The sequence below is a fragment of the Hemiscyllium ocellatum genome, chromosome 22 (genome assembly GCF_020745735.1).
Source record: "Hemiscyllium ocellatum isolate sHemOce1 chromosome 22, sHemOce1.pat.X.cur, whole genome shotgun sequence".
Classification (NCBI taxonomy): Eukaryota; Metazoa; Chordata; class Chondrichthyes; order Orectolobiformes; family Hemiscylliidae; genus Hemiscyllium; species Hemiscyllium ocellatum.
The window spans coordinates 61199211-61222697 of NC_083422.1; the positions used below are offsets into that span (position 1 = coordinate 61199211).

General features: G+C 39.7%; 1 protein-coding gene across 1 annotated transcript in view; it reads left to right on the plus strand.

The window, feature by feature from the left end:
* Positions 1 to 23487, plus strand: part of smc3 (structural maintenance of chromosomes 3) — a 114116-nt gene that overhangs the window by 74972 nt on the left and 15657 nt on the right. Inside the window, exons 19-25 of the mRNA XM_060842278.1 lie at positions 1760 to 1912; positions 4545 to 4696; positions 7492 to 7650; positions 8272 to 8379; positions 9229 to 9337; positions 15424 to 15671; positions 18836 to 19048. Of these exons, the coding sequence (XP_060698261.1) occupies positions 1760 to 1912; positions 4545 to 4696; positions 7492 to 7650; positions 8272 to 8379; positions 9229 to 9337; positions 15424 to 15671; positions 18836 to 19048 (1142 nt within the window). The remainder of the gene's footprint in view (positions 1 to 1759; positions 1913 to 4544; positions 4697 to 7491; positions 7651 to 8271; positions 8380 to 9228; positions 9338 to 15423; positions 15672 to 18835; positions 19049 to 23487) is intronic.

The following is a 23487-nucleotide window of genomic DNA, read 5'->3' on the forward strand; positions in this document are numbered from 1 at the left end:
TTTCTCATGCATTTGTTGCAAATGACTTGACGTTTTAACTCCCCATTTCTTTTTGTCCAGCTATTTCACCCTGTCATGTAGCTGTCTGCTCCATCTCTACTTGAAGTGCTAGAAAATTTGCCTCTTGAGATTCTTCTAGGAGAAAGTGAGGACTGCAGATGCTGGAGATCAGAGCTGAAAAATGTGTTGCTGGAAAAGCGCAGCAGGTCAGGCAGCATCCAAAGAGCAGGAGAATCAACATTTCGGGCATGAGTTTCCTGAAGAAGGGCTCATGCCGGAAACATCGATTCCCCTGCTCTTTGGATGCTGCCTGACCTGCGCTTTTCCAGCAACATAGTTTTCAGCTCTTTTGAGGTTCCCCAAAGATAAAAGCATCCTGTGCAGCGTGACCACGTGAATAGTAATATACTTGAGTTTATTGGTAGCATTTGGAAAGTTGCTTTTCCAACACCTGAGATCCTGGTGTAGATATTCTGCAGGCATGCTTATGATTGGATGGGTATCTTTGAGGGAAAATACCATGGACACTGCTGACCATATATTCCAGTATGTGAGATACCCCTTTGGGGTTTCAGCAGTGGCGGCCTCCATTTTTTGCTATCTCTGTTGATATCACGTGGAAGTGATTTCTTTTTGCTGTCTCTGTCAATATCACATGGCAAACAAACATTTATGTTGCATGTGAGGGAAGTGCTGATTGGTTGTCAAGTGAACTTTGGTAACTACAACAGAAACTGTCTCTTAAAGAAATGTAGATTTGATATCTATTCTATAGATTTATATTTTATTTGCAGTGTTGTCTGCCATTCTTCCCTTCTGACTAATTAAGTTAGTGGTCTTCACTATTAATCTTATGCACATGATTTGGTTAAAAACACCTTTATCATGCAATATTACAATTCAAGTGGATTCTGCCTTTCTGAGGCTAATTGCTTTTTCAATGAGCCACAAGGCAACATTTTATGTGGCACTGGGATTACCCCTGTCACCCTCGGTGAAAATGTTAATGCCATGCCATTCTGATGGATTGCCCTGCAGCCGAATGGCCCTTAATGAGGTCACTAATTGTCTTCTGTGAGACAGGCATCCTCATCTGGGGTACCAGTCACACTTCTGCCAGCAATCAATGGCTAGCAGCACAATGAGCAGTGGCTCCTGCTAGGATACATCTAGGCTCCAGTGGAAATTACAACCAGACTTTGAGAGTGGAATGGTTATAGTTATCCAGAGACACAAGGACAGGGGAGGAGGGTGAACAGAGCGGTGAGGAGAGAAAGCCTATAGGTGGGGGGAGCCTCCATGTGGTAGGAGCGGATGCTGAAAAGGAGATATCCCTTCCCTTTCCTATCCGTAATCAGATGGGTGAGGCCTGCCTGACTGGCTTCCAACTTGCCTCTGCCCTCCACTTACCATGTTGAAATTGTGACAGAGCAGTTGGAAGCTGTTGTCATTAATTGGTCACTTAAGAGTCTCAATTAGCCAAAGGTTGGGTGGACTGCCTGGTGCCTCTTACCATATGTAAAATTGCTGTGGAGTGGCAGCTGGCAGAAAGGCTGCCATGATATGCCCAGTTTTACACTAGTCAGCTGCCTGCTAACCTGCTCCAAGGATTGTAAAATTCAGCTTTTATTTTGTATAATCTTTGTGTTCTATATTTATTTATGGATTCATGCAGTTCCTGTCCGATGTTGTGTTGTAAGAATTGTGACGTACTGTTGATGTTTTTCAGTGGTCATAGATGTTATTCTGTTTCTCCTAGGTGACCAGGTCAGCCATCGAGGTGCATTAACTGGTGGCTATTATGACACTAGAAAATCAAGACTTGAGCTTCAGAAGGATGCCCGAAAAGCAGAGGAAGAACTATCTGAGTTGGAAGCAAAGCTGAATGAAAACCTTCGTCGAAACATTGAGAATATCCTTCAAAACCCCTATGTTACTTTATTCTTTAAAGTTTAAGGGAAGTGTTAGCAATAGAGACTTATGTCTGGAAATATTCTGTGGTTTTACACAGTGAATTGCCATCCTGAAAGTACTTCCTGTAATGGTGATGGCTGTAGAATCGGTATAACTTCGAAGTGGGAATTGGATAAATATTTGAAGGCAAAATATTTGCAGGGCTGTGTGGAAAGAATAGGGAAGTGGAACTTGTTGGACAGTTCTGACAAAGAGCTGGTCCAGATTAGATTAGATTACTTACAGTGTGGAAACAGGCCCTTTGGCCCAACAAGTCCACACCGACCCGCCGAAGCACATACCCCTACATTTACCCCTTCACTAACACTACAGGCAATTTAGCATGGCCAATTCACCTGACCTGTGGGAGGAAACCCACATCGACACGGGAAGAATGTGCAAACTCCACAAAGTCAGTGGCCTGAGGCGGGAATTGAATCTGGGTCTGTGGCGCTATGAGGCAGCAGTGCTAACCACCGTGCCGCCCACCAAATGGCCTCCTTTCCTCTATGTTCTAAAGATCTGTGTATAAATTTGTGACATTAATACATAAATGAAGAATGCATCTATTTTTGTTTTAACTTACCGTACATATAGAGTTGTTTGTGTAGACTTAGTTCTGAAAAGAATAATCTTTAGTTTTTGTACTCTATTCATGTATGTGTCCAAAACACCCAGATGTTCAGATACTTGAGTATAATGATTTTATTACTACTGTTTATCATTTTCTTGTTCTCAAAGGCAATGCTTGATCCTGTGAAATGAATTTATTTTACGTAGAAAATTAATTTTAAAAAATTTCTTTGGTCATGCTTTTAAATATTTAAAAGGTGTCCAGACTGGAGTAGAAGTACATGGCTTTATTCTGTAGCAGATAATTTGTTTTTGCCAATTTCGTTTTTACAGGGTTGTCTTTTGAGTAGGGTGAGGGTGGGAAGGAAAACAAAAAGTTATTTATTCACCTTGGTTTTCAGTGACATTTCACTGCTGGTGTTCTTGAAAATATATTGTGTGAAGAGACTTTTTTTTACCATTCGTCAAAACTGGACTCCAAAAAGGAGTGAGTCAGTATGTGATAAATTATTATGGCCTTTGCTTTTCTAGTGATAGTAATGAGTACACAAGACTTTTCAGATCCACATGATTCATTTTAAATTAGCGTCTTTAACTTAGGACAAACAGAGTGTAGATATGACACACTCTGCGAAGCACATTACGGTTTCTCTAAATAATAGTAATTGGCTTTGTGGATGTTTGAGCTAATGAGATGTACAATTCAGAAAATGATTCTTTAAATCAAGCTTGTAAATGTAAGTAGGAGAAAGTGAGGACTGCAGATGCTGGAGATCAGAGCTGAAAATGTGTTGCTGGAAAAGCGCAGCAGGTCAAGCAGCATCCAAGGAGCAGGAGAATCGCCGCTTCAGACGTATGAAGAAGGGCTTATGCCCGAAATGTCGATTCTCCTGTTCCTTGGATGCTGCCTGACCTGCTGCGCTTTTCCAGCAACACATTTTTCAGCATGTAAATGTAAGTGATTATTTTAATTCTGAACAAGTTTACATGTAGAGAACTCTAATTTGCTTTAAAAAGAAAAGGAGGTTGCTTGTGTTGCATTACATAACTACTCTGGAAAGCATGTCAATATAATTTTTAAAAAATAATGAAGAGATTATCCATTTCAGCATCCTCAGTCAGATAACTATACTGTGTATTTTTTTATGAGAATTAGTTACTTTGGGAGCTAAACACTTCTTTCAATATTCTCTGAAAGCTGAGGTTAATGTGTGACATATCATTTCATAGGGGTTTTGTTAAAAAAAAAGTTCTGATGCTCTGCAACTACCTCTGTACTTGAGTCTGTGCATTTTCTACTCCTCAGTCCTAAATCTTGATGCTATTTGTGACTGCTGATCTGCTGAGAATGTGGTACTTTGATCTTATACTGACAAATGCTGAGATAAATAAAAGGTGAAAGTCATAGAACAAGAAAGAGGACCACAAAATATTAGCAAGTTGCTTGAACTAACTTTTGTTTATACTTTGCATGTCATAGAGTCATACAACATGGAAACAGACCCTTCGGTCTAACCAGTCCATGCTGACCATAATCCCAAACTAAACTAGTCCCACCTGCCTGCTCCTGGCCCATATCCCTCCAAACCTTTCCTATTCACATGGCTTTTAGACTTTTTAAACTTCTGATTTTAGAATGAAAAAAACCTCAGCTGTTCACTGGAGTTGCTGTAAAGCACATTCTTAAACAATCCTTTTAAAAATAATTTTTTTTATTTGGTTTTTGGTTTTTTTTAAATGTTGATGAAACAGTATCTTAAAAGTTATGAAAAGATAGTTACATTTTTAAAATATTAAGTCTTAGTAATGTTTTGAAATGTTTGTGTGTTATCACGGAAAGGTGACCAGACCATCCTTTTTCATGTTTGCATATTAAGAGTCTTTTCTTAAAAGACCAAGAGATACATTTCATAGATCAACATATATTTAAATTTTTTATATAACTAAAAGTCTGTGTATGGTATGTATAAGCTTTTGTTCTGAAATTGGCAAAAGTATTGTTCCTTAGCACAGTGTACAGATTAATAATGAAATTGACCAATTGATGAACCAAATGCAGCAGATTGAAACACAGCAGAGAAAGTTTAAAGCATCACGAGATAGCATTCTATCAGAAATGAAGATGTTGAAGGAGAAGAGGCAGCAGTCTGAGAAAACCTTCATGCCCAAGGTAACAGTTCAGTTGATGCTTTGCAGAACTGATAACATCTAAATCAGCATTGGTTTCAACTGAGCCAAGATCACCACCTGATTTGCAAATCCCTTGCAGCTGACTGCAGCCAGAAATTAAAACTAATTAAAATTAAAACCGAGATTCAGTAAGGCTGGCAGCTGGTAAGGCCCCTCTTCACTGGATTTCATTGCCAACCTGCAGAAATCCCAGTCAGGTCCAAGGTGCTAGAGGGTGTAGATTTGTAAAGTACTTTTGAAGGAACTTTGCACCTTGTAGATCATTATAGTTCAGTAGTTCTGAAATGATTTTCTAAGTAGAGAATGGCAGAATTCCCCCCCCTTGTCTGGTATGATATAAGCGATGTTGGGAAAGTGCAATGGTTCTGAAAAAATTGGTCTCTATGTCAAGAAAAAGTTCTTGTCTTAGAACATAGAACATAGAAAACTACAACACAGTACAGGCCCTTTGGCCCTCGATGTTGCGCCGATCCAAGCCCACCTAACCTACACTAGCCCACTATCCTCCATATGCCTATCCAATGCCCGTTTAAATGCTCATTAAGAGGGAGAGTCCACCACTGTTACTGGCAGGGCATTCCATGAACTCCCAACTCTTCCACATCCCAACCTTAAATGGTGACTTCAAAGTCGTGCCATTGAGCATGACTACCTTCAGTATTTGCATGTCATTCAAGCTCCAACTCTCAGTATTTGTTCGCCTTCCAATTCTGCTCTCGTTCCCTGGAAAAGTAGATGGGACAATTCGTGGTGTAAATCAGAGCAGGTACCAAGCAGTTGCAGCTTGTTAAATACTTGGCCTAGTCATTATGCAGCTGCTTCTGTGCAACGTTATATCTCCATGTTTGTGGTCACCATCCTCCATGATCCTTTGTCACTGCAAGTTGGCATTGGCAAGCCATGAGCCTCACCACATCATTATGCCTGTTGTCATCCCAACTCAGCCACCACTTCAGCCCATTGGAGCTTAGGTGCCTGTGACTTGCATACTTTTGCCAGGTTACTTTGCCCACAGGGGCATTCATGCATCATGATGCATCTGATAATTCTTGGCTTGCTTTCTTGCTGTTCACTTACTTGACACTTATTTGGAACTGCCAGCTGTTGCATGTAATGCTTTCTCAATACGTACTCAGTAATTTAACCACTGACATGAGATCTGTGTGGTTCACAATGTTTTCTTAGCTCACGGGGCTTGTAGTGCTTAGTTACAGCCTGCCAGTGTCTTGCAGTACAGTGGGTCAGGCATGCAGCTTTTGACAGTGGGGAGTGTGAAGAGTAAAATATGTTGTGCCAGTCAAGTGGAGGAGTAGTTCTTAGTGAGTTGAAGGGGCCTGCTGTTATAATTAGTCAAGAAGCTTGTCTGATTACACTCGAAGAATTTGGCAATGATCAGTCAGGATCTGTATCTTCAAAATCCAGGGATTGGACCATGTCAGTACTGCAGATCAATAAAAACAGTCCAGAGTTGGAAGCTGTTGGTTTAGAATACTTTTGAAGCATCGGTTTGGGAGGTTTGCTGATTTGTTTCCTGCAATGAGATAGCGAGGGATCAGTGATGAGGGAAGATTGATTAGTAGTGATATTTAAACAGGAGAGATTATAAGGTCGGTACTCCTAGTGAGTAAAAAACAAAGAGCTTGAACGGTTAGCAGTTTGGGAAGGTGAGGTAGCTGAGCTGTTGAGTGAACATAATGCAGAGTTCCTAGTCTGTCAACCTTGGTGAGAGGTATATGTTGTGGCAGAGTTAGAGCAAATGATTGCCCTGAGAGTGAGGTACCAGGAGAAGATGGTGGCACTTAGCCTTGCAGAGCTTCCTGCACAGCTGGGGGTCCTACTTCACGAGGGGCACAGCGCTGACATCACTGCAGGCCTGCGTGGCCTCCTGTGCAGTCAGCTGGAAAAATAACTGCCCTGTCTTTCAAGACCGCTGGGTATCTGTCCATGAAATGAAGAGCAAACTTTCAATTCCCCTGGATCATGTCCTGAACATAAAGGTTCAAGCACCATAGTGTGAACAGTTGTTCCAGGCTTGCAGCATCTGAAGTGATGTGCAGCTAGCTTTTAAATATGGTGTCGGTGTGGGTGTGAAAGCCAGGTTATGGCCTTGGTGAGCAGGAAAGTCTCTCCAAACACCATTTCACTGAAAAAGGCATCGCAAGTGACCAGTTGCATAATTAGTGGGATGGCAAGCAGAGGATTACGTGAGAAAATCTGCTGTGGTATATTGGCAAACCAGGTTTCATTTCATTTGATTTGATTTGATTTATTGTTGTCACAAGTATCTGAGTACAGTGAAAAGTTTTATTTTGCATGCAGGTACAGTCAGAAAAGATCATAGAGTGATTGAACAGAGGGAGGAATACTAAGTCTGCAAAGAAGGTGCTCTAAAAACAAGATCTCATTAGATTCTCACTCGACAAAACACTTGAACTAAAAATATGGAAAATTCTGCCCACTGAGTCAAATCTGTTGGAAAACTTCTGAGTCATGAAATATTTTATAGTGATTCCTGCATCAGCATTTCAGTCTGGAACATTGTGAAACACAAGTATTTGATTCATTTAGCAGCAGGTAAAACAGTGGAATTGAATGAAGCAAAATGCACATTTAATTTAAAAAAGGAATTGATAGTCTTAGCTATCATTTTCAGTACCTTTTTAACTCGATTGTGGTATGCATGTTCTTTTTGTTGAAAGTTTGAATTGTCATTCAGAAATTATGATTATGACTAGGTAATATCTGTAATGTCAACTTTCTGTTTTGTTTATACAGCAACGGAGTTTGCAGAGTTTGGAGGCCAGTTTGCATGCAATGGAGTCAACAAGGGAATCCCTAAAAGCTGAGCTTGGTACAGACCTGCTCTCTCAGCTTAGCTTGGATGATCAAAAAAGAGTAGATGCACTCAACGATGAGATCCGACAGCTCCAACAGGTATGGTTTTTTGGAAATGCGAGATCTTAGTTTTTTTTTGGACTGATGCAAATTTCAACAATTTTTTAAAAATACTAAAATTAATGTGAAAGGTAAAGTTTTTTGAGAGCGTGGTCACTGTTACTTGAATTCATATCAGCGAAAGGTATTTTTAATTTTAAAAGAACCATCTCGAAATTAATTGCCTTGCTTAGAGAAAAGCTATCGTCCGTAATAGGCAAAATACCTGAAGCCATTCTCTGAATGTTATAAATAAATATTTAAAACAGTATTGGTATCAGAAGTAATGGTCAGGGTGATTTAGAAGTAATTGGTGATCCATTATAAACCTGAAAATTTTCTGAGCGTTGAAAAGAAGTGCAGCAGTGCTTTGATGAATAACATTGGTGGTTTGAGACAGTGGAAATTTTAATGTAGGATGTGTAGGATCATGCACGTAAGGATAAGTTTTTTTAAAAAAGTAACAGACTAGTGATATTATGATCTAACACCTGTGCATGACAGCTTGAAAGAATTCAGTTGCTTCAAGGCAGAAAAGAGGATTGTTAATCAACATTATTCATACGCTTAATCTTGGCCAGATTGACCGTTTTTAAAAAAAAAAATTGTTTGTCTGTCTAGGATAACCGTCAATTATTAAATGAGCGAATTAAGTTGGAAGGTATAATGACCAGATTGGAGACTTACCTCAGTGAAAATTTAAGAAAGCGCTTGGACCAGGTTGAACAGGTAAAGCAACTGTTTTGGTTAATTGTTAATATACATGTGAGATTTGTACAGGAACAGATGGTGTAATTGTATATAGTTTGGAAAAAGTTCGGTCAGGAGACTAACAAAATTTTTCTAAGTTTTAATCATTTTGGCATATCTCCAAAGTACAATCTGTGCATTGGTGGATCTGATTTCATTATGCCCATTGTCGGTCTTTCAAGGGTTTAAGTTGATATGTATCTAAAATAATAATAATTCCTAACTGGATTTAATTGACAATCAATATAAAAAACACTTTGACTTTTGAATAAAGCCATATATAGAGTAAATATTAGTGCTAATACATGCCACTGAATGTCAATCTTGTTGAGACTTGAACATGGCTCGCAGAGTAAAAATTAAAATCGAACATGATGTAAGTAAAGTATATCAAACTTGATGACTTGTTGAATAAGAAGGTGATTGCTTTTGTTTTAATGCATTCATTTGGATTATGTTGATAAAAATGTGGTAAAAGTCTCCTCTTACAAATGATTGCATGCATTCTAAGTGAAATGAATTTGGTTGTTCCAAATGATACAAAGTTAATGATGCAATATCCTATATTTTGCCACTAATTAGTAGTGATGTTTAAAAGGATCAGAAGTTTTTGCTGTAGTAATTTCAGAGGTAAGTGAATAGTTTTACACTAAGTTATGAAAGTTTTATTATACTTCCCCAGGGAATGCTTGGTCCATGTTGTGGCTTGCTTTATTGTAATAAGAGCAACTGTGAAGTATGAGCATTTACCATGCCTTTTTCCAGTATACATCAAACAGAAATGACATTGGACTCAAATTTAATTGGTTGAATTCTCCCTTTACTTAGGAGTTAAATGACCTGAGAGAAACTGAGGGCAATACTGTTCTAAATGCCACAACATCTGAACTAGAGAACATTAATAAACGCGTGAGAGAGACGACAGCACGTGCAGAAGGTTTGAACTATTGCAATTTATGTTTTCTGATTAGTTTTCATCAATGCTTAAATTGCAACTTTTGCACCTAGCAGGATCTGATTGCTTTAATTGAGGTGGGATCCTAACTTGCCTTCTAAAAAATAAAGTGTTGCAGCAGATTAGATCTCAGGAGTTGAGCTGAATTCAACTTTGATTTATAAAGCATTTTGTGCAATGTCAGAATGTCCCATAAGGATTTATAATTAATGAAGTGCTTTTGAAGTCTAATAGAGAAAAAAGCTGTAGCCGCTTGAATGCGGCAAGGCCACAAAACTGCAGCGTGATCATGACCAACTAATCTCTTTTAGTGAAACAAATACAGATAAAGACTAGATTAGATTCCCTACATGGTGGAAACCTGTCCTTTGGCCCAACCAGTCCACACCAACCCTCCGAAGAGTAACCCACCCAGACCTATTTTCCCTCTGACTAATGTACCTAACACTATGGGCAATTTAACAGGGCCAATTCATCTAACCTGCACATCTTTGGACTGTGGGAGGAAACCGGAGCACCCAGAGGAAACCCACGCAGGCATGAGGAGAATGTGCAAACTCCACACACAATTGCCTGAGGGTGGAATCCACCTGGGACCCTGGCGCTGCGAGGCAGCAGTGCTAACCACTGAGCCATTGTGTCACCCCGAAGCTGGAGAAACTCGGCAGGTCTGGCAGCATCTGTGAAGAGAGAAACTGAAGTAACCTTTCAAGCGCAATATGTTGTCTTAATCAATTTGAACTTGAAACATAAGGTCTGCATTCTCTCTCAGCAGATGCTGCCTGATCTGCTGCCTTTTTCCAACTTTTTCTTTAGTTCAGATTCTCAGCATCTGTAGTGTTTTACTTTTATCTGTTTTAGTGATGTTGGTTGAGAGATAAACGTTGGCAGGACACCAGGAGGATCTCTTGAAAATGTTTTGACATTTTAAATTGATCTAGCCTCAACACCTAGACTTCCAGATTTGCACAGCCATTTTGTGAAGAATCCTTTCTGATATTAATACTGAGGTCATGCATACTTAAGAGACTTATTATTTTATAATGTTTTCTGTGCATATTCAATAAATTGCACAAGTATAAATAAATTCAATGAGATGCACCTGTGCTCATCAACTGTAAAATTTCCTGTAACCGTTATAGGTTGTGCATTAGTTACATCATGTAATTAGTTCATGTGACTGGTAAATTATACTCTGCTAATTGCCTGCTCATAATTGCATAAATTATTGATAAAACAGTGAAAGTGGGAATTCCAAATCATTATAAGTGATCTGCTCAGTTGAATGTTACTGAATTTTCGCACTCGTTCAACGACCAATACAAAAAGGTTGTTTTTAAAATAAAACCGCAGATTCTGAATGTGGTCATAAGTTGATTATATTTTACATGATTCTCCTAAGGCCTTGCTTAAACTGAGGTGCAAAATTGCTGACCTCATCTAAGTAGCAATTCTTCTGTGTCAGTCACAAACAACAAACTTTAACTGGTAATTTTCCCACTGGGGCATCACTCCCTAGTGCAGTTCTTCTCTCACCTGACTTCCAGCAGGGGTCAGTTATATATAAAGATCAGGAAGAGAATGTTAAACAAATATTTCGTGTCTGTATATTTGAAAATTGCAAAACAAATCTGGGACTGATGAGAATGCAAAACTTAAAATGAAATATTGGAGAAGTTAACAAGGTTGAAAGCTGGCAAGTCCCCTAAAAGAACGAATGATGAACATCAGATGGTTTTAGAACAAGAACAAAAAGAAAATTACAGCACAGGAACAGGTCCTTCGGCTTTCCAAACCTCTGCTGATCCAGATCCTCTATCTAAACTTGTCTATTTCTGAAGGATCTGTATCCCTCGGCTCCCTGACCAGTCATGTATCTGTCTAAATATATCTTTAAATGGCGCTATCGTGCCTGCCTCTACCACCTCCGCTAGAAACGTGTTCCAGACACTTGCCACCCTCTGCATGAAAAACTTTCCACGCATATCTCCCTTAAACGTTTCCCTTCTCACCTTGAACTTGTGACCCCTAGTAATTGAGTCCTCCACTCTGGGGAGAAAAAGCTTCTTGCTATTCATCCTGATATTGTAGACCTCAATCAGGTTCCTCCTCTTCTTCCCAACTCTTCCCACCACCACCACCACCACTCAACCTTCAGCTTTCTAATGAAAATAATCCTAATCTGCTCAACCTCTTTTCATAGCTAGTGCCCTCCATACCAGGCAACATCCTGATGAACCTTCTCTGTACCCTCTCCAAAGCATCCACATCCTTTTGGTAATGTAGCGACCAGAGTTGTACACAGTATTCCAAATGCGTCTGGACCAAAATCCTATTACTGTTTCATTTTAAAATGGTTGATGCATCGATTGTAATTTTCCAACATTCCCTAAGCACTTGAAATTTCTTCTGTTGGATTGGATGGTAGCAAATATACGCCTTCTGTTTAAGAAGGGAAGGAGAGTGAAAACCAGAAATAACAGGCCATTTTGTCCAACATTAGTCAATGGGAGAATCCATTATTAAGGAAGCAATAAAAGGGCAATTAATAAACTATTATATGATTAATTGGAGTCAGCAAACTGTTACGAAAGGCAGATTATCTCTAAATCTGAGGAAGTTAACAGCAAGGTAGTAATATATTCCTGCAAGGTGTTCGAGAAGATGCCACATTGAAAGTTGTTGCTTGAGGTAAGGACTCATGGCAAGGGTGTAATTTTTAGTGTTGATTGTAGCGCAAATTGAAATTGGCAGGTTTGATACAGGTAATTAGGTTTGATACAGGTAATTAGGTATATGAAGAAAAGGGAGTCATCATGGGCAGGAAGTGAGGTCTTTCACTTTGGTAAGAAAAACCAAAGGACAGATTTTTTTTTAAATAGTAAGGTTACACAGGCCAGCAGAAGTGGCTACAGCAGATGCTGGACATCAGAGTCAAGATTGGAGTGGTGCTAGAAAAGCACAGCAGGTCAGGCAGCATCCGAGGAGCAGGAACATCGACATTTCGGGCAAAAGCCCTTCATCAGGAATGCATGATGAAGGGCTTTTGCCCGAAACGTTGATTTTCTTGCTCCTCGGATGCTGCCTAACCTTTTGTGCTTTTCTAGCACCACTCTAATCTTTAAAGGTTACTCAGGCTGCTAGGTAAGGTAAGGGTCCATGGTGTTAGATGTAAGGTGCTAGCATGGAAAGAAGCTTGGCTGTCTGGCAGAAGCAGAAGGTGGGGATGAAAAGACTCTTTCTCAGCGTGGCAGCCAGTGCCAAGTGGTGTTCCAGGAGGGTCATTGTTGGGACCACAACGTTTCACTTTGTACATTAATGATCTAGATGAAGGAACTGAGGGCATTCTAGCTAACTTTGCAGGCTACTTAAAGAAAGGGTAGCTATGCGGAGGAAGAAGGATTTGGACAGGTTAGGAGAGTGGGCAAAGAAGTGGCAGATGGAGTACAATCTGGGAAAGTGTGAGGTCATGCACTTTGGTAGGAAGAATAGGGGCCTGGACTATTTTTTTAAATGGGGAGAACATTCAGAAGTGCAAAGAGACTTGGGGTTCTAGTCCAGGATTCTTTCAGGGTAAACTTGCAGGTGAGTCAGTAGTTAGGAATGCAAATGCAATGACGGCATTTATTTTGAGAGGATTTAAATATAACAGCAAGGATGCACTTCTGAGGCTCTATAAGGCGCCGGTCAGACCACATTTGGAGTATTGTGTGCAGTTTTGGGCCCCATATCTCAGGAAGGATATACTGACCCTGGAGTATGTTCAGAGGAAGTTTACGAGAATGGTCCCAGGAAAGAAAAGCTTAACATATGAGAAATGTTCCAGGACTCTTGATCTTTACCCATTGGAGTTTAGAAGAGTGAGGGATGATCTAGTTGAAATTTACAGAATAAAGACTGGCACGGCTAGAGTTGATGTTGGGAAGATGTTTCCATTGGTAGAAGAGACTAGGACCTGAGGGCACAGCCATAGAGAAATGGGAAGATGTTTTATAATGGCGATAAGGAGAAACGTCTTTAGCCAGAAAGTGGTGAATCAATGGAATTCACTGCCACAAGGCAGTGGAGGACAGGTCATTGAGATAGATAGGTTCTTGATTGTCAAGGGGCTCAAGGGTTTCAGAGAGAAATTGGGAGAATGGGGTTGAGAAACTTATTAGCCATGATTGAATGGTGGAGCAGACTTGATGGGCTGAATGGCCTAATTTCTGCTTCTCAGACTTCTGGTCTAAATATTGGTAATTAGAGAGATTTGGGTGTCCTTGTACGGAAAGTAGAAAATAAACATCCAGATAAATCAACCAGTTAGGAAGTTGATTGGTATGTTGACCTTGATTGCAAAGGGATTGAATTTAAGAGCTTTGAGGGTTTCTGTGTTTGTAGAGAACTTTATTGAGACCACATCTGTAAAATTTGGCTCAATTTTTGTTTCATACCTAAAGAGGCGTGTCTATATACTTGTACACTAGGAGCAATGAAGGTTCACTAGATTGATTTCCAGAATCAAAGTACCGTCTTACAACGGCAGACTGAGTGAAATAGACCTATGTTCTCTCGAGTTCACAGGAATATTTAGAATCGAATATAAGATTTGAGATTATTTGGCAGGGAAGATGCTGAGATGCTTTCTCCATACTTCCAGAATCTGAAACTAGGAGATGTGCTCAGGCTAAGGGAACAGTTGTTTAGCACCTGGTTGTATTTCTTCGTTCAGATGATTGTGAATCCTTGGGATTCTCTAACCTGGAGTACTGTGGACACTTGAGGCTCAGCAATGTATTCCTGGGCTTTGGGGAAATTGAAAAAGAAAGGAATTGAGCAATAAACAATGCCAGAGATCCGGGTTCGCTTCCAGCTTCAGGCGACTGTCTGTGTGGAGTTTGAACATTCTCCCAGTGTCTGTGTGGGTTTCCTCCCACAGTCCAAAGATGTGCAGGTCAGGTGAATTGGTCATCTAAATTGCACATTGTGTTCAGGGATGTGTAAATTAAGGGCCTTAGTCAGGGGAACTGTAGGACAATGGGTTTGGGTGGGATGCTCTTTGGAGGGTCAGTGAGAACTTGTTGGGCCAAATGGCCTGTTTCCACACTTTAGCTATTCTATGATACAGCTTTCTATGATAAACTGAGGTGAAGATCATCCACAATCTTACTGAATGATTGAGACACTATGAACTTTTCATATGTAGGAATTGTGTTGTAGAAGATGGCTTGGGAGTTACATATCCCTAGTGTCGCTGTCTGAGCTCATCAAACTTGGCAAACTAGAGATCCTTTAGTAAAGTTGATTGATCTTGAGCACACTGATAAGTAATTACATGAAGATTCAATTTGTCATATTTGTCATATTTCATTCTCAAATGTAAGATTAGTTAGAGTCATAGCATATCACAGCATAGAGTAGTAGAGGGTCACCACACCGAACGAGCTCTTCAACTCATGTGTCATGGATATCAAGGACCTAGCAACACTTCTCCCAATTCCCAGCATTTGACCTGAAGCCTTGTACGCTATGGGTTTTTCATATATTCATCCAAATACTTGTTAAATATTGTGATAGTTCCTGCCTCTACCCATCCTTTTAGGCAGTGATTTTCATGGATTGAAACATTTTTCCTTAAATTCCCTCTGTCTCCTGACCCTTTTCTTAAATCTATACCCCTGGTTATTGACCCCTGCATTAAAGAAAAGGTATTTCTTGCCTCCCATATCCATGCCCATCGTAATTTTGTCGACCTCAGTCAGTTGGATGGACATTTGGTTTGCAGTACAATGTGATGCCAGCAACATGAATTCAATTCCCACAGTGGCTAAGGTTACCATGAGAGACTGTCCTTCTCAACCTCTTCCCCTTGCCTAAGGTATGTTGACCCTTGGGTTAAACCACCACCAGTTGTCTCTAATGAGAGAGTAGCTTCTGATTCAGAAGGACTATATCAACTTCATTTGTAATCATGCAGATATTACATTAGGATATATTAGGGATTCATTTAAGTTAAAACCTATATGGATGTCTTTTTCTATCTTCAAAAATTAAATCTTTACTTAAGTAAAAGATGTATGTTGCAGAACTGGACAGTTTGATAGACAAAATAGAAGCAGAAACCAAAGATCGACAGAAAAGCATGGATCGGTGGAAAACTATGGAGAAAGATCACATGGAAGCCATCAACCATGATACCAAGGAACTGGAGAAGATGACAAACCGACAGGGTATGCTGTTGAAGAAAAAAGAGGAATGTATGAAGAAAATTAGAGAATTGGGCTCATTGCCGCAAGAGGCTTTTGAAAAATACCAAACGTTGAGTCTTAAACAGGTAATATACATGGGTAGTTGGTCCTTTCCTTTAAAGGTACTCAATTACAAGTAGCTTGAATTTTTTAAAAAGTTGTATCTTGCTGAAAATTAGTGAATTTGTTGAACTTGATAAAATTGAATAATTTGATCAAATCTTTACAGGCTTCATCAGTTTATGAAGTATAGTTGACATGGTAGAGCGTTGTTTTATCTACTGTAATATGAATCTTATATAATCGAGTAACTGTTTCCTTTTAATTCTTACGCTGGACTTGTATTTATTATTCTTTCAATTTTTTTACCAAATAGTTAAGCATCTTTACCGAGGTATCTTGTAACATCCTAATGAAAGGTTCTGACCTGAAATGTTGACTCCCCTGCTCATCTGATTCTGCTTGACCTGTTGTGCTTTTATCAGCTCCACACTTCATTGACTCCAAGATGGCACCATTGCAGACTTCCCACTGCATTCATTTAACTGCTCGTGATAATAAAGCTAATTTGATTCAATTCAATAATGGGCTGCTTTTGTATATAAATTATACTTGGGAGAGTATGTGGCTTTAGTATTCTGAGGTGACTGATTGTATAAGTTAAACTTCGAAGTAAGAAAGTGATTTGTATCTTTAAAGTAAGTAGAAAATAGGAAGTCTGTAGGTTAACTAAAGGTTGCAGGATTGAAGAAGGGTTAATACCCAAAACGTTGACTTCTGCACGTCCTAATGCTCCCTGGCTTGCTATGTTCTTCCAGCGTCCTGTTTATCTAGTCCTAAATTCCTTATGACTTTCACTAGAGACTATCTTATATTTATGACACCAATTCCTCGTCTTCCCTACAAGTGGGACTGTCTTCTCTACATCAACCTTGCCAAGTTCTTGTAGATTTCTGTTAGTTTTTCTTTCAGTGAAAGGAGCTCAGTCTGTTCAATCTTTGCTGATCTGTGACTTGTCTGTTGAGGTGCCATCATTGTAAATGTTTTTTGCATCTTCTGCAATGTTTCCATATACCTTTTATAACCTGGAGACCCAAACTGTTCTATTTGGTGAAAACTACAGTTTCTGAAATGATTGTTTAATAGGGTGAGAGTATGATTTGATTTCGTTATTCTCTGAACTTTCTAGTAAAACATTGCAGCAATAAATATTGCATGTCACACAAGCTGCTGCTGAATCAGTAAAAGAGGGAGCTTCACTAAGATACTGCAGTGGTGTTGCATGTGCAGGGTTGGTGGTTTACAGCCTTTTAAACCAAAGTCAGAATTTTCTTTCCTGTGTCACTACCCTTATCCCTATTTTTAAGAAGCATCAATTCTGCTGGAACTTGTTGGATAGCTCATGTTCTTCTCACATCAGATTAGACAAAATGTTTGGAAACCAAATGCTGTCGACCTCCAGTCCTGGCGGTCTACTTTCTCTCTTCCAAGGCAAGGCATGTCATAATGGAGCTATACGTGCTGTTAGGATATGCACTCAGCTGAACTATGCTATTCTCTAACTACAATAGTAAATGTTTTTCACACACTGAAATTACACTTGCACTGAGAGCAGGTCCTTGGCAATTTCAAGCAGCCTTTTTTCCTCCTTTCTCAAAGTATGATTGAACCTGACTTATGCAGTGACGTACTGTGTTTCTCAGAAATATGACTGATTACTTCGCAGTGAATAATTTGGAAGCAAAGTGACGTATGTAGATTGGATTTTTTGTCTGCACTTCCTTAATTTTGTTTTGCAGTGTGGGCTGATGACTTCCTTGAGAGGAGCAAGTTTGCAGAAGTTGCTGAGCCAGTTACTGAGGGAGTTGAGTTAGTGTCTAATTGAAGTGACCTTATTGCTGAATTAATGACTGCATCACTGCTGATACTCATTTGGTTCCCTTGTACATGTAGTTGGCTAGTTTTCCTGATGATGCCACCAGCACTGCTCAATCAAAAACATTCAGAGTAATCAAGTGATGGAGAAAGGAAAGGATCTGATTTTAGAAAATTAGTTAAAACTAGGCTCTTGTGTTACATTTTTCTTAAAATATTTATTTTACAGTTGTAACCTGGTTTGGAAATTCACAAAAAAGACTTAGCAATCTTCTATTTCTATTTGTTAAACATTGAAGTCAAGGTGTTGAGACAAGGAATCTGTTCAAGGCATTCCATCCTGTTCTCAGCTACAATTTTGATAATTTATATATCCTGCTGCAAGCAAAGCAGCGTGACCATATTGATGGCATTGTGCTTGACTTGGTGATATTACACATTCTATATTCTTGTGATCCTTGCAATTTCAAACAGACCTAGTGGATACTCTGATTTTTTTTTGGTGGGGGTACGGGGAAGGAGGTAGAAATGGTAATGATTAGTTGTTTGAAGGAAATTTAGAACTTATTTTGGAAACCTGCTTTTCTTTCTTTTAAGCATCATTTTCAAAACTGAGATTTTTTATTATGTAAAATCTGACAGATTTCTGTTTTTTTTTTGCCGCTTCGCTTAGTAACATTGACTTTATTAAAATGTCTAATTCTGCTTCAGCATCTATTTATTACACATCTGTGATCTGTAGTAACATAATGCATTATAATATTGAATTTAAATGAGATCACCTGCTTCTCAAGTCAAGAGATAACGAAGTTGTTTATATAAAGCACATGTACAACAAAATTCAAAGTAACAAATTCCTGATTTACGTAGTTTTCAGTTAATGTCCTTGGCATGTGCACCTTTTTCAATTATCAAATATTGCTAGATATAATTCGGCTAAAATATTTCTGCACAAGTCACGCTACATAAATTTTATTTTGCTTTGTTATGTGTATGATGTACTCAATATTCTTTAACTTGTTGAGAAGTAAAATGCATGTCAGGAGGCATCCTGACAACTAGAATTGCTTTAGGAAGTAATGGTTAACTAATGCTTAACAGAATTCATTCTGTTGAATGGTTCATACAGTCTTAAGTTGCAGTTTTACGTCCAATTCTGGAAAACATTTTGAACATAACAGAATTTATTCAAATTTTCTTTCATTTAAAAGTGACATTTGTTGTCTGCCATGTGAGTGTCACTGAAATTGCAGTCCATTCAGTTTGACAGCATTTGTAACCCATTGTTGATCTTGAACTGATGAAACTTCTTTTGTTGGTCTGCCTTTTCTAAGCAAACTTCTAATATTTTTTGTTTTCCATTTGCCGTTTGTAGCTGTTCCGAAAGTTGGAACAGTGTAATCAGGAGTTGAAGAAGTACAGCCATGTCAACAAGAAAGCCTTGGACCAGTTTGTGAATTTTTCTGAACAGAAGGAGAAACTTATGAAACGTCAGGAAGAGCTTGATCGTGGCCACAAGTCCATCATGGAACTTATGAATGTCCTGGAGTTGAGAAAGTATGAAGCCATACAGCTTACCTTCAAGCAGGTAAAATATGATGTAAAGTTTAACTGATTTATTGAAGTGAGTGGAAACTAAACCACTATGATCAAAGATTTATTTTTGATATTCACGTAGGTTAGAGTAGACAACTTAATAGTATCACAAGAAATAGGAGCAAGAAAACACTGTTCATCCCTGCTAACCTGCTGTGCTGTTCAATACTGATTCATGGCTGATTTGACATTCCTCGTGTCCACTTTCTGCCCGATTCCCCTATTTATCAAGAATCTAGCAATTACAACCTTAAATATGTCAAGAATTATAATCCCAAAGCACTCTGTGACAGAAGTTCTAAAAACTCTCAACCCTCAGAGAAAATTCCTCCTCATCTCACTCTTAAATGCAGCTCAGTGGTTAGCAGTACTGCCTCGCAGCACCAGGGACCCGGGTTCGATTCCAGCCTCGGGCGACTTGTCTGTGTGGAGTTTGAACGTTCTCCCTGTGTCTGCGTGGGTTTCCTCCAGGTGCTCCAGTTTCCCCTCACAGTCTAAAGATGTGCAGGTTAAGTGAATTAGCCATGCTAAAATTGCCCATAGTGTTCAGGAATGTGTAGATTAGGTGCATTAGTCAGAGAAAATGTAGAGTAATAGGGTAGGGGATGGGTCTGGGTAGGAAACTCTTCTGAGGGTCAGTGAACTTCTTGGGCCAAATGGCCTATTTCTGCACTGTAGGGATTCTTTTTTCTAAATTGGTGACTCTTTATTCTGTGACAATGCTGTCAAGTCCCAGCTTCTCCAATGAGGGGGGCATCCTCTCAGCATTTACCTTGGTAAGCCCCTTAAAAACCCTGTATGTTTCAGTTAGATCACCTCTGATTCTTCTAAACACCAGCAGTGGAGACCCAACCAGTCTAGCCTTTGCTCTTATGACAATCCCAGTACTAGGGATCATCCTAGTGAACGCTGTACTACTTCAACAAAATGTTATCTTTCCTTCAGTATGGAGACCAAAGCTGCTTGCAGTACTCCAGGTGTGGTCTCATCAGCACCTTGTACAGTTACAATCAGGTTGCTTTTACTCTAACCCCCTTGAAATAAGGGTTGAGAATGTGGTACTAAAAGAGAAAATGCTGGAAGATCTCAGCAGGTCTGGCAGCATCTGTAAGGAGAGAAAAGAGCTGACATTTCGAGTTGAACTGACTCTTGGTGCTGGAAATGCACAGCAGGTCAGGCAGCATCTGAGGAACAGATATTCAACGTTTCAGGCTTAAGCCCTTCATCAGGAATCAGGCTTATGCTCAAAACATTGATTCTCCTGAGCCTCGGATGCTACCTGACTTGCTGTGCTTTTCCAGCACCACACTCTCGACTCTGAGCTCCAGCATCTACAGTCCTCACCTTCTCCCCCTCTTCCGTTTGCCTTCCTGATTACCTATTGCACCTGTGTGCTAACTTTCTGTGTTTTATGAAGAAGTAACAAAGAAGATTGATGAGGATAGAGCAGTAGATGTGATCTATATGTACTTCGGTAAGGCGTTCAACAAGGTTCCCCATGGGAGACTGATTAGCAAGGTTAGATCTCATGGAATACAGGGAGAACTAGCCATTTGGATACAGAACTGGCTCAAAGGTAGAAGACAGAGGGTGGTGGTGAAGGGTTGTTTGTCAGACTGGAGGCCTGTGACCAGTGGAGTGCACAAGGATCGGTGCTGGGCCCTCTACTTTTTGTCATTTACATAAATGATTTGGATGTGAGCATAAGAGGTACAGTTAGTAAGTTTGCAGATGACACCAAAATTGGAGGTGTAGTGAACAGTGAAGAAGGTTACCTCAGATTACAACATGATCTTGATCAGATGGGCCAATGGGCTGAGAAGTAGCAGATGGAGTTTAATTCAGATAAATGCAAGGTGCTGCATTTTGGGAAAGCAAATCTGAGCAGGACTTATACAATTAATGTTAAGGTCCTAGGTAGTGTTGCTGAACAAAGAGACCTTGGAGTGCAGGTTCATAGCTCCTTGAAAGTGGAATCGCAGGTAGATAGGCTAGTGAAGAAGGCGTTTGGTATGCTTTCCTTTATTGGGCAGAGCATTGTGTGCAGGAGTTGGGAGGTCATGTTGCGGCTGTGCAGGACATTGGTTAGGCCACTGTTAGAATATTGCGTACAATTCTGGTCTCCTTCCTATTGGAAAGGTGTTGTGAAACTTGAAAGGGTTTAGAAAAGATTTACAAGGATGTTGCCAGGGTTGGAGGATCTGAGCTACAGGGAGAGGCTGAACAGGCTGGGGCTGTTTTCCCTGGAGCGTCGGAGGCTGAGGGGTGACCTTATAAAGGTTTACAACATTATGAGGGACATGGATAGAATAAATAGGCAAAGTCTTTTCCCTGGCGTCGGGGAGTCCAGAACTAGAGGGCATAGGTTTAGGGTGAGAGGGGAAAGATATAAAAGAGACCTAAGGGGCAACCTTTTCATGCAGAGGGTGGTACGTGTATGGAATGAGCTGCCAGAGGCAGTGGTGGAGGCTGGTACAATTGCAACATTTAAAAGGCATTTGGATGGGTATATGAATAGGAAGAGTTTGGAGGGATATGGGCCGGGTGCTGGCAGGTGGGACTAGATTGGGTTGGGATATCTGGTCGGCGTGGACGGGTTGGACTGAAGGTTCTGTTTCCATGCTGTACCTCTCTATGACCCTAACCCCAAGTCTGTTTGTGTTGCATCTTTCTGCAGTTTTTTTTTCTATTTTAACTAATATTCCCTCCTTTTGTTCTTCCCTTCAAAATAAACAACAGTATTTTCTGCATTATACTTCATTTACCAATTCTTTGCCCTCTTAACAGTAGTTGCTAATTTTGTTGACCTTCTGGATTGGATGTCTGTGAAATGTATGCCAGTTGTTTAATTTGTAAATGGAATTTGTGTGAGCACCTTGTGTTGAGAGTTTGAGAAGAATTCCAGTTGAGAGATATTTAGAAACAAACTGACCTTAACATCAGGTGTACGGGGGAAGCTGTATCCTGGGAGCATTTCAACTTTGCATTTGTTCTATTGTTCTCCGAATTAAAAGGATGAGTATAAAGTTCTCTGTAAATATATTTGCTTTTAAACTAATAAGCACCCAATGCCTCAGTGAGTTTGTCCAGTGAATGGCTTAGCCAGTGAGATCCATTGCTTTACCATTGATCTCTGTTGTGTTATCTGTCCTCAGCTGGAGTATTAGGTATGCTGTAATTGGCTGTAGTGTCCTGCATTAGGAAAAGCAAGTTGGCTAAAATGCATTCTGTCCAATACTGCGCAATGATACACCACAGGTCACTCCTCGAGTGTTTATCGGTTATGTTTGTGGATCTGTGTTTCAGTGGCCTGTACTTTTAGTTCAGGACATCCAGAAAGAGAATAAAATAATCACAAAGCTGCTGGATTATTATAAAAATGTATTTGGTTCACTGTCCTTTTGTGAAAATGGCTTTTTTTTAATTGGGTCTGACCTACTTGTAGTTCAAGACCCCACAGCTGAGTTTGTTTACTCTTTAACTGCCTTCTGAAAGGTCTAACAAGCCATGGAATTGTATCCAAGTACTGTAAATAATCACACAGAAGTATCTTCATCTTGTAAGGTACTTGAAGATAGACAACAAATACAGATCGTTTGATATCCGTATAGTTAAAATGAATTTTAAAAATTTAATGAAATGAGATTGGGCCCAGCTGTATTTGCCTATGCATGAGTAATCTATTCATGTTGATTGATTGATTGTGCTCAGTCAGAAATAATGGTCTCTTAGTGAAGGCACCAGTGAGCACCTGATGTGAAAACAATGATTCCTCTTCCTTTGGGAGTAGGAACTAGCATGTGTTTTTTAAATCAGAAGATTTTTAACCTTTATAGTCAGGCACTTTCACAGTTAATTTCACTGTCCTATAGTTAAAAGCAAGTTGGTACTGCTAGAGAATATGTGATAGATAAAGAGGTGCTAAAAAGCTGGCAGTCGCCAGATCTGTCTGGGATGTATCCTAGATTGCTGAGAGACGTAAGGGAGCAAAATGTGGAGCCATTGGCAGAAATTCTTCAGGCCATATTAGTCCCAGGGGACTGGAGGATTGCAAATGTGACAGTTGGGCTTAAGGGGTAACGGATAACTAAGGAAACTACAAACCTTTTATGATTTGGAGATGCTGGTGTTGGACTGGGGTGTACAAAGTTACAAATCACAACACCAGGTTATAGTCCAACAGGTTTAATTGGAAGCACGCTAGCTTTCAGAGCGACGCTCCTTCATCAGGTGGTTGTGGAGGACACAGTTGTAACGCGCATAATTTATAGCAAAAATTTACAGTGTGATGTAACTGAAATTATACATTGAAAAATACCTTGATTGTCTGTTGAGTCTTTCATCGGTTCGAATACCATGGTAGTTTCACTTCTTTCATGTGTAAATCACAAAACTTTTTAAAAACAAGTTGCATTCTCAGGTTCGCTGTAA